The 17,841-nt window shown below is 50.4% G+C and overlaps 1 protein-coding gene across 1 annotated transcript; it reads right to left on the bottom strand.

Annotated features, from left to right (window-relative positions):
• Nucleotides 1-45: 45 nt before the first annotated feature.
• Nucleotides 46-4,957, bottom strand: LOC112873541 (type IV inositol polyphosphate 5-phosphatase 7-like). The gene is made up of 14 exons (XM_025936533.1): nucleotides 4,021-4,957; nucleotides 3,842-3,929; nucleotides 3,449-3,514; nucleotides 3,208-3,295; nucleotides 3,006-3,110; nucleotides 2,409-2,882; nucleotides 2,114-2,249; nucleotides 1,771-1,964; nucleotides 1,529-1,637; nucleotides 1,286-1,434; nucleotides 919-1,174; nucleotides 696-794; nucleotides 501-539; nucleotides 46-409 (listed from the first exon to the last, which is right to left on the bottom strand). Exons 1-11 carry the CDS (start codon nucleotides 4,048-4,050, stop codon nucleotides 946-948), a joined length of 1,668 nt encoding a protein of 555 aa, XP_025792318.1. The 5' UTR covers nucleotides 4,051-4,957; the 3' UTR covers nucleotides 46-409; nucleotides 501-539; nucleotides 696-794; nucleotides 919-945.
• Nucleotides 4,958-17,841: the final 12,884 nt, after the last annotated feature.

The raw sequence follows: 17,841 nt of genomic DNA on the forward strand, positions 1-17,841 counted from the left end.
GGCATGCCGTGCATGCTGTCTCAGGTGATCATTTCGTTGCGAGCATTAACAAGTTGCATATTCTACGATGGGCGTGGAAAAGTTGCCAGGAGCAGTTTCCTGTACAAGCCATCATTTCACTTCGATTAAAAAATAATTTTGATAGAGCCGACGGAGCGGGCTCCTCTTGTTACATCAGGAGACCGAAAGAGAGAACAAACAAAAAGGAGAAACCCAGCAGGCCTCCTTCCGAGCTCAAACGGCCCAGGGGAAAGAAAAAGGAAGAATTGTGTCATGAAGGGAGTAATCCAAACGCATCACGCAAATTACCTTCACAATGTTAGTCTTTAGCTTATCTTGGACACAAAAACACTCCTTTTTTATAAATCGGGACTCGCAGATGGTTAGCTTCAAAACTGTGCAAATATTCCTGTCCATGGTTAAAAAGAGCTGCATTAGTCATACAGCTTGTTTAAATAAATCTCGCATGAATTATCTTGGTATGGTTTAGCATATCATACCTAATCTTACAATCAGAAAAAAGCAATCTCCTTGAGTATCTGCATGTTAACAACAGTAGGATTTGGGGTGTCAAATCACAGCAATTTTTCCAAACATCATTATAGAAAACACATCCTCTGCGTATGCAGAAGCAGGCTCCAGACACAAATGGCACAGAAACACGAGACAAAAGGAATGGACAGTTCAGGAGTCACCTGTTAGCAATAAACATTCCAGCCGATGGAATCTTGGGAGGAATGAACTTCAGTCAGTCATCAGAAGGTGCGCTCTGCCACTCAGGTAACGAGGAAGGTCTGCAGCCAACACCACATGGGGGTTATGATGAGTAGAAAGAATGCTTTCACATGGAATTCAGAGCATCAGTCAGGGCAACAAGCTTTAAACAATGTGATGCTGCCAGGTCCATAGAATACAAACCTTGGCTGCCTCCATCGAGATGCACAATCAGTAAAAATTTATATCCATGTAACTGCGTGGATAAGTTGGGTATCGTAGTTCGTCTACTCCCAGGAGAGAAGCAGAACGAGTAATGCCACTGAACTGAGTTTGGCTCGGAATCTGAACCTCTGCTGTGAAAATGCTGTACACAGGTCTGTGATCCGAGAACCGAGACTCGCCGCGCACGTAGCATAGTTGGTTTAGACCTCGTCCATACCACAGAATCCGGTCACACCTTCATAAAAGAATGAAATGCTGTTATGAACACTATATATAGGAGCTTTGATTTGATCACAGTAGACATATCCTTTACACTACTCAGTAAGTCCAGTTTTGTGAAATTTACCATGCAGGTGTTCTTCGCTTCTCATTTGGATGCATATCATCGCCCGCATATCTATCAGAATTGTATGAGTATTTATATGTGGGAGGAAAGTAAATTCGCCCTTCTTTCCAGCCTGCAAAGACCCGACCGAATCTTTGCTCTATGCGAAGCTGTAACAGAAATTTCAAACGTAAGAAGCCAACCAAAGACACCTTCATAACAAGAGGCATAACTCTGTTATAAGTTTGCATGATAATAGCTAACCTGGTCCTTTTCCAATAACTGTTTCCAATTGTGCATCTCAACTAAAGCCTTCACTGAGCGGTAGGAAAGAGCTATCCGGTAATTCAGATCCCCAAGCCAAATAATACGACTGAAAAGAAATAAAGAAATAAAATCGATAGAGTAAGATTGATGCTATAAACTTGTTCATTGAATTTTTAACTATGAAGTGTTTAACTGATCTAAAACAAGCAGAAAATGTGAAATATCAGTGAACTACTCACTCATGATCAAGAATTGTCTCGGGTGACTTCTCGTCACCTGCTCCATGAACATGAGGAAATCTGGTCTTCCTCAAAATTTCCACTACATCTGCATTTCGTCTAAGTTGATCACCATCCTTTTGGCCTGATGTTAAGTGAGTGCACACAAAGCAGAAGCTTGTCTGATGCAGGGACATACTGATTGATATCGACCCCTGAGTCAAAAAAGAAAGAAGGAATGTGAGAAATAAGGAATGAGGTTCAAAAAAGGTTCAATAAAATGGAACGCACTAAAAGCTAAGGTCTTAAATAATAGTTGAAAACATTATGTTGTAACTGAAATGAAAAGGAGAACAATGGATACCTTGTTTCCAAGATAGCCCATCAGGCCTCTGCCAACACATGAAACCTTCAAGTTCTTCACATGCTCCCTTATATCACTCCGTACCCACACCATGAGAAAAATTCCAACCATTTGCTTGCTGGCAACTAAGCAATACCTGAGTTTTCATGGAAAATACTAATTTAAGTTCAGAGGATTGTAGTCATCAACAAAGGAATCCATAACAGCAAATTGTCGCATACAATTTATTTCATGACAGCAAATTAACTCTGAGGAAACATCAGCTATATAGTATGGTAAGAGTTGAGAAACTTACCTAGAATCTGTGCATACTGGAGCACCATATCCACATGGCATTGGTGGGAAGAATATACCACTAGGGGATTCCTCGTCAATATTCTCATCATCAGATGACCCACCACATCTCATACTAGTGTCAACATCACTTGGCCTGCTCCCGAAGCTAATCCGGTCACAAACACTGAAACGACGGTCCACTAACGAGTGCGGATCCATCATGTCAATCCTTGAACTACGATTGAAGGACTGGAATGAACGTCGATGGAAGAATGACGAGTTCTTTTGCCTTCTTGATGATCGCTCAAAGTCCACATTGAGCTCCACAATAGGATCTGGAGCCGGTGAGGGGGTGTGGTAATTGTAGACACCAGAGCCTTGTTGATCAAGATTATTTAGAGTTTTTCTAACAAGAGAAACCCATTTCTTTGCTGGACCATTGTCTTCAGTCAATAGAACATTACCAGCATTCAAGGGAACAATTTCCTGAAACCTGGCATGACAACTTATGTTAGGTTCCTTTTCTAGTAGAGCTTTTATTTTATTTTTCTAGATATGATTCTTAGTTTAGAAAGAGATAATCTGACTAAGTAAATGCACGAGTCAAGCAATATACCCTATGACATATATATCAGCAGCAGGAGAAGTATGAAGCCAGTCCTCCAGATTCAAATGACTAGATGGTGACCTTCCGCCCACATTCCATGTAGCAACGAAGACCCTATGCGCACAAGCATATGTATTGTCATATCACAGGAATTTCCTTTAACCAATGATTAGTGGATCGATCAAGTCTTACTAAAAGACAATCTATTTACCTGTAGTCCTGTGTGTTTGTGATATAAGCACCATCAAATCCATTTCCTAGTCTACCATCCCGATCCATATTCCTCTTAGGCAACCTCTCTATGTAGACATAAAATAAACTCAGTCATAGTCATCACGAAACCTAAAGATAATTCAGCCATAACATTTGCAGTTTTGCACGAACCAGAACGGAAGGGGTGAAAAAAAATCTGTAGATACCATAGTTACTGTCAGGAGTCAAGCAAAATGTACCTGTCCTGCTTTTCTTGGATTTACAAGCATCTCTATCAGAGAAACTGGTCCTCCACTGCACTCCGACTGAAATTATCAGAAGCAGTAAAACAAAGTTCTAGTTATTCGAGTCACAAGGATATTGTGGTTGCTTCTGCAACCTCGGGGGGGGGGGGGGGGGGGTTGATTGTAATTCACTGAAGAGAAGAACAGGAAAACAAGAACCATTTTATCCTAGTAGAATAACAGAAATCTGCTACTGTTTTTATTTAAAAAAACAGAAATCTACTGATGTAAAGAGAAACTTAAGCAGAGAAATCATGCAGGGAACTTGAGCTCACCAATTTATGAACAGAAGCTCTGTGTTAGATCATATAGTTAAAAAGGTGGTAGGGTGTTGCTAGATGAATGTACCTTCCTCGGCTGCATAATCTGAATGGAAGTCCTTCGCCTTTGTTTTGATGTTGAACCACTTCCTAACAAGGGTCCTGGACCAGGACAGCTTTAATCACAAGCAAATCAAGATCAGGGACGAGCACAGAAACATCACTATGAGGAATGAACAGGATAGCTGCCAATATGGAAACACTTACCTTGTTCTTGCTTGAATTGTCATCTCTCATTGTCTCAATGTTTCCTCATGCAGCTAGCTCCAAGGGATGAGTCTCCCCCCACTCCTCGAAACCTCCAAACTTGGGCGCTTTTACCTCCTCTCAAACAGTACCTCCGAACAGAATCAAGGGAGAACCGGATTCTGCTACCTAATTTCCCCCTTTTTGTGAAATGAAATAGACCAGACTGGCCTTGCTTTTCTAAACTATGGGCCGGCTAACGAGCCAGAGAATTCCCTAGAGCTATTTGGGAAGACTACAAAATGCAATCTTTCCGACAAGAATCCAACGCAAGAAACAAAGGGGGCTAGGAAAAAATTGAGAGATCACGCTGTGGGGAAAAGATGAAGAACAGAAGCGGACGGAGCAGAAACCCGCAGGATTCAGGGACAAAACCACGAGCACAGATGCAGGAAAGCTCTTGCCAGCACCCCCAGCACAAGAAATCGCCGGCGGTGAAGGAAAGGAACCGAGCAACTCCTCGATCAAATGCGGGCTTCCACAGAGTCAAAACGGGCTCCTCCCTCACGCACCAAACCCGCAGCTCAGCTCGGCAGATCAATGCCCGAAAGCAGTTAACCGCTGCTCCGGACCATAAAGAAACGCCCAGAGAGGCAGAACAGAACAGCAGCGGGAGTAAATGAGCGCCCAGGAACACGGCGGAGGGCACGGAGGCGACCAGCGCTGCGCCGCCTCGAGCAATGCAAGGACCGGGGCAGCGGCTCAGGCGCTCAGCGGATGGCGCGGCCGCGGATTTGAAGGCCCGGCCCGGGGTGGGAGATGGGGCGAGGCTTGGGACAGTGCAAGGACGGACGGACACGCTGCTCCGCGTCTGCGCGCTCGCGCTGTTCGAGAAGGCGAGGGGAGTGGGGGAGCGAGTCGAGTAGGGGAGATGGAGTACTGGGGGCAGCCGAGCAGTGGAGTGAGCTTTGGAGCTGAGAAATATGATGGGAGGGAGAGGGAATAAAGCTAAAGCTTTGGGGCCTCCCTGGTGTTGCCGCCCCTTTCTTTCCCCTTCCACCTACGTAGCCTTTGCTCTTTAGCTCCGAAACCAAGGCAAACCCTGCGAGTTTTGGCTGGGGCTCATGGACTTTTTCTCAGGTTTTCTTGGGGAACTGTTGACCGTAATCTACTACGCTAAATCTGAAACTTGCTAAACCAAGGAAAACTTTATTTTCTCCAGGCTTAATAACAGATACATACCAGTGCATCGAACCCCATTTGTTTCTTATTAAGATCGCCAGATTGTAAAGGCCTATACGTGACAGCACGTTTTAAGAGCCGAGACCAAGAGAGATGCGTACTACCATGACATGAAATTTTTGTCGCTGCTCCAATTTATGGGTGTACAAAGTCCACAAGATTTTGAGGCTGTTCGTGCTGACCAAGCACAGTTTGGTACTCCATGAGCAACCGTAGCATTGAATGAATTTTTGGATGGTGGATAAAAAGGGTGCTTGATTCTTCACGGACTTGCGGAAAATGTCTGGACAAAGTGTCAAACGTCACGTACAGCATAATAAGAGTACTGCTGTAATTCCATGTACGGGGTTCATTAACGGTAATAAAAAGGCAACATCATCCAAAAAAAACACCTGAGTTTGAGCTCAAGAGGGGCATCAACCCCGGGCGCCTCACATAAATACATATACATACACTGTGATTTCAGTGTTCTTACATTGATTTTTCTTATGATGAAACCATGAATTTTATAGACTCAAATGTTGATGTTTTCTTAGTTTTTGTGTGCCATGTATCCCATATGTAGTCTTTATTAAAAGCTCCTAATTTGTCAATTTCCGCACTAAATTGGGACCCCCAGTTTCTAAATTGACTTCTTTACTTGCATCGTGTGCACAATAAAGAAAACAAAAATGAAGGATTCCTTAAATACAACGGACTAGACTACAATATCTTCGTTGCAAACCACCACATAACTCTAAAATAGTTTTTTTTCCGTTACGAAACTTCACACCCTCATGGTGTCTTAAGTGAGCATTCGTTTCACTGCCACAATTATGGCTTGCAAATTACAATACACTTACCCCACCAATCATGGACACATCTTTGTTTTACCAGACCTGGACTAGAGTAATGCGAGCAAATTGTTAGCCACACGTTAAGCACAGCAAATTGGCAATAAAAATAAAAGTACAAAAATGTGTAGAAGGCAACCAATCAAACCCGTTTCTTCAAGTGTTAATTGTCTTATTATGATGCTTTCTGCGAGCTGTGAAGGCCCAACTAGAGCACAAACTATGTAGTACGTGACGACCTGCAATCTCATCTTGAGCATTTTTTTTTTATGAAAGCTCATGACACTACACGACGCTTGAATTTCCTAATACTCTGTACTCTGACTTGCTGTGTGGCCGTGTCATATGCTGTGCTGCTGCCAATAAATCTACAGTACGATGATCCCCGGATCCGTCCAAAGACATCACTGAAACCTTCGGCCTCGCCTTGATAAACGAAACACGAGCACAAAACTGATCGCCCATCAGAGGCATCTCGCTCGGACACTCGAGCCTCGTTAAGAACTTCCAGGAGCTCGGCGCCCATAACCACGACCCAGGAGGCGCTGCCATGACACGCGGGCCCGGCGCACGCCCACATGTCAGCGCTGGCCGCCCTCTGGCCTCTGCTCCGGAGGCCAGAGCAGAGAGCGCAGCGCTGGCCGCCGGCAGGCAGCGCAGCCGGTGTCCACGGCAAGCCTGCATGGCCGATGGCTCGCGCACTGTTGGCCGCCTGCCGCGCGGCGCGGGCGCGCGGGCGGCGTTGTTGGCCACGGAATTCTCGGTGGGCCGCGGTGTCTGTGCGCGGTCTGCCCCGGCGCGCCGCTGCTGCCATTGCTTTGAGTATCTTCTTCCTCGGTGTGGCCTGCCGATGCCGATGCCGATGCCGCTGCCGTGCAAGAACCGAGAAAGCACATGTAAAGCAGGCGACATCTGGGACGGTGCCGCTACGTGTGTGCGCGCGTATCGCGTAGGGCAGGGGAGTGGACGGAGACCCATCCCATGCCACTGTCGCTGTCCGTATCTGTAACCCCGGGCCACCGTTGCGACCCAAACCAGCTCAGCTTTTGTTTTCTCTTTCACTTTCTGCGAATCCTGAGTATATTAATAAGAGAATAAACTGTCAATTAATATGGTTTCCCGTCACACAAATCTTTTTCTTTGTTCCGTCGTGACAATTGTTGGGAAGTCTTTTAGTTCCTTCGATGGTCCATGGAACGCCTTTTTCCCAAAGATACAAATGGCACCGTGTGCCATCCAATCCCACCTGGTGCTGCATCGACAGCATGTCTTCGTAACCCCCATGTCCCCATCAAATTTGCACGAGGGGAGGACCAAGTGCCACTACGGATAATTGGATATGCAGTTTTCTGTCCCATCAGTGCCATTTAATTACGCTTCAATAGTGTCGCACCATTCACATACAGAGCACATTCATGATCTATGTGAGATCGTTTTCATGAAAATATCACTCGTTTTCCTGCCTTTATTTCTTACTTAATCCAAGATTTTAGGTACGGTCTTTAATATTTTACTAACACTGATCTAAAAAATAGTATATTATGCCGTCGTACACCATACAAAATTGAAGTCATTGGATTCATATTTGAAAAAAAGAATCGTAAACATGAACAGCGTGGCATTGGAGGCCACGTCCGTCAAACCATCTTTGAAATAAAAAAAGAAAAGAAAAGAAGGGGAGTAGTACATAGTAAGGACAGGATTATTAGAAGCTTACGCTTCTAAACTATTGTTCTTCTAGCTATAATTGGCGGCCCTCTAGCAGCACGACCGGCTCTTCTGCGGCTTGGCAGCATCAAAATCCGTGCAACAACAATGGCACGAAAGCGAAGCGACGGAGAACGAAGAATCCATGTCCGCGTAAAGCAAGCACTGCATTCCGGAAACATGGATACGTTTTGGTGTCGTCTTTCTTCCCCGGCACCCTCTAAACTATAGGGGGCCTTGTGTACTTTCCACACTGGTATGTGCCTTTTATTTCCTATAAGGCTTTGAATAATGTAGGGGGGGAAAAATACTAGATGTATGTCTGCTTATAGGGCATCTCTTGCCTCCTTTTTCTAACCCAAAAGAAATACCCGGTGGAGTGGAGTTACTATACATGCTTTTTCGCAACATGAAAGGGGCAATGAAATGCTTCGGCGCACAAGTACCATGGTGCCACTCCCATTTGCTGCTTTCGTTGTCACAGACCTCACCACTGCTTACTACTCCGTCAGTCAGCAATATTTTACTCGAGTTTCCGACGGAAAAGAATCGAAAGATTCTCTTTTGCGTGCTTTGCCGCTTTCAGTCAGGATCTCCTCCCAAATGCCCCTCTCGCAACGAAGCTCGATGCGGCAAGGTAAATCTTTGCCTTCGCCGAGATGCGCGCACGGCTCTTCTTTTTCTGGAGATCCACGTATGTAGACGAGCAAAAGAGGGCCGATGCGAGATCTTTTTGCAGTGCTCACAGCAAGCAGCAACAGTGGTATGCTTCTGGGATCTCTGCCACTGCCAGCTCCTACTGCAAGTACTACTGCTGGCTACCGAAACTGCCCTACGAGGCTACGGAATCTCTGCTAGAGCGTATGGAAGGAAGGCGTAGGTAGGGCTTGTCACTTGTGCTCGTGGCACCTGCTGGTCCGCGAACATGCATCTCCTGCAAGTAACCTGACTGATGGCCTACGCCCTACCCCGTGTTCCCCTCCGGGCACGCACCGTGTCGATGCGCCGGCCAGCCGCACCCGGCGACCGTGCCGAGCGCTCCCGGGACACGCCGAGCTAAAGGGGTCGCGGCCCGTAACATCACTGCCCCAACCTTTGGGATCATCCGGCCCTGCCCAGGCCTACACCCCGCAGCACACTGCTGCACGAATGGGCACGGTCACTTCAGTACCTGTACGAGCACGACACCGTCGCAGCTAGCGAGCGCTGCTTGGAAATTCAATGGGTTATTATTGTACGCGCCGGATCTTAAGGTCGTTGCTGTCGCTGTTGGCCACCGGCTCGCCGCACGGCGTCGGCGTCGTCTCCTCTCTGTGCAGGCAGCAGGGAGTTTAATACCAAACGTGCGCGAACCGCGGTGGCCAGGCCAGGCCACCGGCCCTCTCCCTGACTCCCCATGGTCCCGGCATCGCTGATCCGCGGCGCCTGCCGGTCAAGGACGGCGACCGCCGAACTCGCCGCGCGGTCCTCGCGCCGGCCGAGAGGCCGTCGGCACCCCCGCGCGCACCTTTTCTTCCTCCCCCGGCAGGGCCGGTTCGGTGCACGGCATGATTGCGCGGCTTTGCTGGAGAGCCACCGCGAGCAATGATCGCCGCTTTCGAGCGCAGCGCAGCTGCGTGGGGGCCGGCCGGGCGCATCAGGGTGAGCTAGCGAGCTGCTGGTAAAGCGGCGGCCCAGCGCCCCGGAACAAGGGGACCGAGGGGGACCCCGTGGGCGATCGACTCCATGTGTACCGACCTGCACCGCGAGGGCACACGGGATGGACGATGGAGCCATGGAGGACGGGAGACGGATGGATTGAGCTGGGGCCTGGGGCGACAACAACAACAGAGGCGCACATCGAGAGATATCATATATGTATCTTTATATATGTATACATATATCTATGTATACTTAGTGAAGCTTCCACTCACCGGAAGATGGCGCCTTTTGGGTGGGGGGTGCGTGAGTGTTCATCCAGAAACAGGTTGGACCAAGGATTGGACACCACATCAAAGATGCGCCGATGATCCGTCCTCCTCGAGTGCGCCTTTGCCTAGTGCTTTGCCTGATTTGCTCATCAACCGATCCGGTTCAATCTTCATGGGTTGAGGTCCATGGAAGGATCCACGAACGATGTGGAATATACTATTGCAATAGATTATGTGTGCCACTATAGGTTCAGTAGTATTGCTTTCTTTGTTGTAGATATGTGTGGAAATGGGACTGTTCAGGTGTTCTTGGTCAAACTGTGGCCTCCCTTTTTTTTTTCCCTCCGAGGGGTTCTATGGAGTCCTGCTGGTATAGCACTTAGCCGCTAACTTTGCTTGCAGGTCGTGGTACAAATAAACTGATTTTTCTTATTTCTTTCGAGGTCTGGTTCAGAATAACATAATAAACTCTTACTCGTTTGATCAGCCAGCAAGCATTCCATGATCAGTGATGGATGGTGTTTCCTGAACTCGAGCAAGTTCCTGAGTAACCAGCTCACCCATGTCCCTGCACTGCTCGTTCCACGCGCACACAGGGAATCTTGTTGCAGAACAAAAGGTGAAAACAAGCTGTTATGCCTCGCCAAGACAGGATGAGGGGGATGCAGGCCCGGCAACTGAATGAAAGCTCTGTCCTGCCACATTGGCATCATGCCAAGAGGGGTGAGGAGGGGAGCTGCCTGTGCCTGATTTGAAGCTTCAGTAGCATGAACCGGACATCCACGTCAGTGAGTGTGTCTGACTGCCCAACTTGGAACTGAAAGGTTCAACCAGTCGCTGTCCTTAACAGATTGTAATCATGCTAGTAGTTGATTACCAAGCTTTCGCTAGCTACTATTTATTCAGCTAGCAAAAACTATTAGCCATGAATTGCTCATAACGTTTCACAGACGATCTTAAAACATAGCACCCCCCCCCCCCCTCCCTCTATTTCTTGTTTGAAGGTGTTAATGCATTCAAAGATTTAAAAGTTCCTAATCTCTAATAAATTAAAAAATATATATAATTTAACATCAAATCTGTATCGATAGATTCATTTTTAGAAACGGAGGTAATACATGACAACTCGCCAACTCGGTAGCAAATGAAGTATGGATTTATAAGATGGTTTAAAAAGAAGTGACCTTGGTGACCAATCTGACGTAAGGGTAGATGTTTTTCCCTTGCAAAGAAAAGGCCCCATTCGGCCGTGCGGTTGCTGCCCAAAGCGGAGGAAGTTGGGGGGCGGAGCGGCGCAACTCTCTTGCCGCTTTACATTAGTTTCCCGCAATCCAATCATAAAAGCGGAAAAGGGAGGGCGGGTCGCCATCCTCCCCGGCCGGCCGTATCCTATTAGCCCTAGCTACCCTGCAATTAGTAGTTGCATGCTTTGGTGGCCTCCGTTCATTCCACTTGATGATCTCTGGAGACGGGTACTCATTGGCGAGCTAACGGCAAAGCGAATGAAGCATCGATCGGAGGTCAAAACAATAACCCGGACTATTGTTTTGACTGGATTGGACTCCGTAATAACGCCTTCGTTACAAAAGAGCACAAGCTGTAAATCAAGCATGACGTCAGATTTTCCATTTTTGGGGAGTATATGTGCCATTGCCTTGGTTTGTTGGCTAGGGAAGGTTATATTATATATCTTGTGCGTGGGAATTTAAACGTAACTAGTTCCACGACCACATGTGTATAACGAAAACAAAAGAATCGGTGCTACTTTTATAAAGAAAGGCACATATTCTGAAAATGACTCTACTATTGGGTGATGCTGACTGTATTAGAAATTTAAAGCTACATACATTCTCCAAAAAAAAATGTATCTATCCACGTGTGCTCTTCTTTGAGGAAATTTAGCCAGAATCAGGGCTCCCACCATCCTTTTCTCCCTCAACTCCGTATATACGCAGAGAATGTATCCTGAGTTACGAGCAGATTAGATGTTACCGCACGGCACCATATATATAAATATAAATCGGTGCATGTAAAACTGTAGAAAAATCCGGTTGTGAAGGATGTCGCTGGTCGAACTTGCTAGGGGCCGAGACAGTGGCAAGAGAGGAAAACGAACACCTCTAGGGACAGTGGGAAGCAGGCCATCGTGCGGGGACGAGCACAGGAGACGCGGATAGAAAAGGAAGCTAGAGCTTGAAGATGATGATCTGGCTGTCCAATCACGATCGAACAACTGCTGAGCATCACATGAGAGATGAGATGACTGCTTGCTGGCATCTGAAGATTAGCATCTCCCAACATTAGCCGTTGAACTTGCTGAAAGCTTCGCCTCCACACACCAGTCCTAGCCACCCGTTGCGTCATAAATAAAGAGAGGAGAAAAGACTTGGCCGTGACGCCGGGCAAACCGTCGATTAACAACATTCCGTCGCCATTACCTGACGCTAGCTCGCAATGAATGAGAAGCACATGGGGAGGCCATCATGCTGTTCAGGTGCGTGACGCGGCCGGCCTCATCACATCAGCTCCAGCACGCCCGTCAAATCCCGCGACGCGTGCTCATCTCACGTCGTGGAGCCGACGACGACGCCCGCCAGCCCGCCCGCGCTCGTGCAGCTCGACGTGTCGACGACGACGACGCGGCGGTGCCGGTGATGATCGATCGACGGGGAGTCCCACGTCCATCCGTCCGTCCGTCAGTCAGTCACCGTGCGCGTAGCATGGTCCTCCATTGCGATGGCCGTCTCGTGGGCCACTTGGCGGTGGTCGGACTCATGGCTGCTGATCTGAGGTCGATAGATTCTGCGAGCTCATCCGCCGCCGCCCCACGCCTTTACTGGTGATGGTGGCAGCCACCACCTGCGAGATTAAAAGCGTTTTCGATTTCAATAAGCGCATCATGATCTCACCTTAAGTACCCCGCAACCATGCATAGGGCCGCCGGCCGGGCAATGATGCTCAGGGTGCCACGTCACTGGCCACGTGGGACCGCCACGGGCTGCGACGCGATCTGGGCCGTGCGATCGGTGCGGATCAGGCGAATCGGGGCTGTCGGTTGCTCGACAACATCTGGCTTTTAAATTGGAGCTCACGCATTCACCCTACTAGGCTAGCCAAACAGAAGTGCTAATACGGTGGGCTAAATTTTAGTTAAAATTAAAAACTTAGCATAGAGTATAAATGCTAATAAATACTAAAATTTAGCATTCAACTTTAGCCTATCCAAATGAACCCTAAGTCAGAGATGCAATAGATACATGTGGTTATAGGTTATAGCCACAGTCATCAGGAACGTGGTATACCGGGAACATCGTTCCCGTACCGGGAACGCGGGTACGTTTCCGTCCCAATAGTATTAAAATTACTCTTAAACAACGTACGATGTCCCATGTTCCATATTTCTCGATACATCGATCCGGAAACTTCCGTGACTGTGGTTATAGCCCATCCATGATTTTCACGCTTGCAAACCGGATTGATCGCTACAGGTTTGAATTGTTTTAAGTTGCTATGGTTAGAACATACATGCTTGGCGAATGTCGATCGACCATTGTTGGAAGGCAAAAGGGCTTATGGTAAGCATGGGTTTTGGCTTTTTGCTACAGTAGTCACAAATGTTTTAATTACTTTGTTAATGGTTCAGAATATTGCGAGAGTGATTCAAAGTTCAAACAGCGTCTTGCTCAGGATTACAAGCCAAGACCACACACAAGCTCCAAACGAAGAATCCAATCTGTCACATCCCGTGGTACAGCCTAGTACCGTAGTACGTACCCCCACATATGCCGGCACGCAATGGGGGTTCGTGGCGCCACAGGCAGGCAAACCCGGCAGCGCCCCATGTCCTGAATACAGGGGGGATTCGGCATGCATGCAGGATCGCGGCAGACGGAGACGCTCCGCCAGATGCAGGCCCAGGCCGGTAGTAGCTCACACGGCATTGCTCTGCTTGCAGCTTGCAAACCGGCAGGCGGCAGCAGCAGCACTGCTGCATTTCACTGCTCTACATTTTCACCTTGTACCGGCGACCGTTTCACCTTTGCTTTTTCCAGACCTGAGACGACGACGTCCGATGTGCAATTACTGGCCGCCTGTCGCCTGTGGTTGTGCAGTAAACTTTCGCTCCCTAACTGTATCTTTGTTCTTCACCTTGTCGTTCTCATCTCTCGACGGAGACGTTGGTGGAGCCGTGCTGTGTGCCTGTGTGGCCGTAGCTGCACGGCGTCAGGCTGCTTTGCCAGCTTGGGGGGCAGGTTAAATTCCCAGCAGCTACCGTTCAAGCGCGGGCGGAGCACTGATCGAGCAGAGTAGACCGGCCGGGCTGACGACGGCAACGGGCCCTGGTCCCTCGTTCACTGCAGTGGTCACCACACCTTCTGGACAGAGCTTTGTAGCGCATGGATACCCTGCGGCGTCCCCGCTCGTTGTTGACAGGTCGCGGGGGTCAAAACATGGTTTGCTGCGCGTGGCAGAGCAGCCATGCAGGTGGTTACATATGTAAGCAGTCGACCTCTGCCTCTTTTCTGATCGCCTGTGCAAGTGCAAGGTCAAACTAGGAGGAGCAGAGAGGAGGGCTCGGAGCACCACCCGCCGGCTCTCGGGTCGTTTTCTCGCACGGCTCCACGGGCCACGGTTGGCGACCGCCCGTATGGCGCGGCGGTAAGCCAGAGAGAAGCAGGCAGGCAGGCAGCCGGCGCAGCGCAGGGCTCGGCGTGCCACGCACAGGCTCGGTCCCGTCGGTGCCGGGGATATCGCGTGTGCGTCATGACAGCCGAGGGCTCGCCTAGGCCAAAGGTAAAAGGCCACGGCCAGTCGGCCACTCCATTCCCAACTTTTTGTGTCCCTTGCTTGCATCATCGCCTGAATGCGGCGCGGTTGATGACTCGGCCGATCCTCCGGGCCCGGGAGGAGGAACGAGACGAGGTCCCCCCGGCCCGGCCGGCCGGCCGGCGCGCAAAAGGTGCACTCGATTGTTATGAGCAGCCGAGCAAGCCGGGGCTCTGCTGGTTCAATCTAGCCGTTCATTAGGCGCGCCACGCGCGGACGCCGAGACCGAGGCGAGGCGAGGCTCGCGCGACGCTTTCCGACTCGACTCGACGAGGTGTCCCATGCGTGCACCTACCGTCCGTAAGGGCCGCATGGTGGCATGCCCCCATGCTCATGCTCGACCTTGATAAATGAGGCACACAAGCACGGCCACGAGCGAGGGGCTCTCTCAGACTCTCAGTCTGCCGAGCTCCGGGAAGGAATTGTGGAAGCACGAGCACGGGAGGAGATGGGAGCTGCGCGCGCGTGAATCACTGGATGGGACCGTTGCCGAGGAGCCCGTCCGTGGGCCGTGGTCAGGTGGAAGTGTGGTGTGTACGAGGCGAAAAGATTGGGCCGCCTCGTGTCGCGGATTACTGGCCCATCTCCGGTGTGCCGTCGTTAATAAATACGGCGGGTCATTCAGCTCTGGGCCCGATTTTACGTACATGCCGATTGGTCACAGTTCCTTCCGGCTACACCAGCTGTATTTTGACTCGGTCAAATGAGCATACGACGGATCGTTTCCGGAGGCTGTGGGATGCGAGTCATCGCGGAAGGTCCATAAGGCCCATCACGAGCATGCCCCCACCGCTGGCCACCATCCTGGTCTCCAGCGGCTCCCACCGCACGTGGGCTTCCGTTCTAGTCCTAGCCCACCCATTGTCTAACCGACCGTCGACCGTCGGAAGGCAGTGGCTCGCCGCCTCCTCAACCCACCACCACCGCGGCCCTTTTTCGAATTTTAATTTTTTTAACCTTTTTTAAAAAAACTCCCCACCACCACCACGGCCCTTTCTTTTTTTTTTGAGAAAGAGAGCTGGCTTGGCTGCGCTGCGTCTCGGCCTGCCCGGGGATCAGCAGGGCCTCGCGGCGGGCCGGCGGCTACCAAGTACTAACTAATTGGGCCTCGCCTTGCCGTGGGCTACCAGTTTCATCGTTACTGATGATGGGCCGTTCGCAGCTCCGTCCGTAGAAGGACCGCGGCGGCCATGAGACGGGCCGTAGTTTCGTCGGACTGGGAGGAAGCCGTGGTCGTCGACCTACCTACCTTTTCTTCTTTTTGCGTCCACCCATGTGCTACTGCTGCTGCAGTGCTGTAGCCGGCGCCGGTCGCCGTCGGTCGGTGGTCCGGGCACTACGACGCTTCACCACCGTTTTGAGTTCCATGGGTCATAACCGTGTCAAGGTTGGGTCACCGTTTCAGTACCTAACGAGCGTCAAGCGGGCCATTTTTCTTTGGCCCAACTTTTCACCTGCACAAACCTTCCCCTAACCACCCTCTCACCTGTTTTCTTTTCCTTTTCTTTTGGACAACCTTCCCTCCCTCTCACCTTGGTCAGCGCCTCGAGCCGTTCTGCCGCGACTCCCGTCCGTTCTCCGTTCCGCTTCTCAATCTCATCACCCCTCCTTTGTTGTCCCGTCGCTACCGCCTTGGAAGGGAACCAGCCAGCTGCACGAGCACCACAAGGCTGATTCATACCAAGCTTGCATCAAGTAATTAGCAACCAACACAGTCACTTGGCGAGACTACTAGTGCACAGAGTTAAGAACTGAATAAAATGAATGACACCTATCTGCAAACTGAAATTGACCTTCTAGTATTTTACAGCACAGGGGATAACTAACCAACCTTCATTCTGAAAAACGATCCATACGAAAGCGACAGTTATTCAGCTCCCTTCTTTCATGTCACCGTGAGTCCATCACGACTACAGCTCGTTTCCTCAGACGCTGACGCATCACGAAAACGAAACGCTGCAAGATCTGATCGGAACATGTGCAGGAAAAATGGCCGAAAGCTCCGAACGTCTGAATGGAAACTTGCAGGTACGGTACTCCAAAGTAGCTTGGCGTTACCTAGTAGCACAAAGAGCTTGCTAGTTAGCTACTGATGATGCAGGTACCTACGGGCGGGGTCTTCTTTTCCCCAGCTCCTATACCGGCTATAAACTTGCTGAACGGAACAACGCGCCGTAGTCCACTGGTCCGTCCGGAGCTACGGGGAAGAAGATGTTAAAGTCTGACGCGTTTTCTCGCCAGGAATTTCAGGACGCCAACCTATCACGGCCGGCCGGCGAGCGATCACAGGGAAAGCATGGCCGCCGGGTTCTAGTTGAGTCGAGTCGCCCTCTTGAACCGGTCAAAGGGAAGAGATCTCACACAAAACTAGCGCTTGACCTAATGACTTTGGGTGGGTGACCTTCAGGTTCGAGCTGAATGGATTTGCCAGTCTCAGGATCAAGGTGCCACGCGGATGCCAAAAGACGCCATGATGCCGTGCCAGACACCAGGAAGGAAGCGGATGCGTTTCGCTCGCTACCCACCCATGCCGCCGATTTGCGCCTGAACGGACGTGACAAAACCTGGCAAGGCGACAAGGGCACAAGGCCGGAGGGCTCCCCGGATTCGGGAGAACGGCCGCCAGCCCGGACACGGTGCTGCGGCACTTCCAGTTCGGGCGGCGGTTCAGCCAGCCCAGATAAGGCCGTCACCGTCAGGCCGTGCAGGTGCCGCGCCGAGCCAGTATCACCACCGACGCGACCGGCGGCGCGCGGACCAGCCTCGCGCGCGGCCGGGACGTGGCGGCGGGCGAGGCCCGGCACGCTCGCGTGGCCCTCGGGCGCGGGGTCGGCGATGCACGCCGCCGCGCCGCGGCCGCCGAACGCTATGATACAGGGAAGCTGGGCCTGCCTGCCTACTGCCGCTGCTTTGGAATGATGGAACCCTGCCCGTCACCGTCAGATCAGGCTTTGCTCGCCTGCCCGCAGCTTTTGCGAGCCCGTGGTCCACCGCCGGGGAAGGAAGAAGGATCCAAAGTCTCGCGACATTTTGTTTTGGCTGGCACGGATCGGGAGCGCAGCCGCAGCCGCAGCGCGTGCCTGCCCTGCTGCTTAAGAAGTTTGTCGGACGAACGACATCAGAGAATCAACAGTGCGTGCCTCTGTTCATCTTGGGGAATCGAACGCCCAATGCGATGAGAGAGTCTCACATTCAGATCGGAGGACGCGGCAGGCGGAGCCTGGAGTTTGGGGAATTTTGAGGGTGCGGTGAAAGACGGAACGGCAAAAATGCGAGCTTGGCAGCGCCAGCATAATGTAAAAAATGCACCGAATTACCAGCAG

This window comes from Panicum hallii, chromosome 9 (genome assembly GCF_002211085.1).
Source record: "Panicum hallii strain FIL2 chromosome 9, PHallii_v3.1, whole genome shotgun sequence".
NCBI lineage: Eukaryota > Viridiplantae > Streptophyta > Magnoliopsida > Poales > Poaceae > Panicum > Panicum hallii.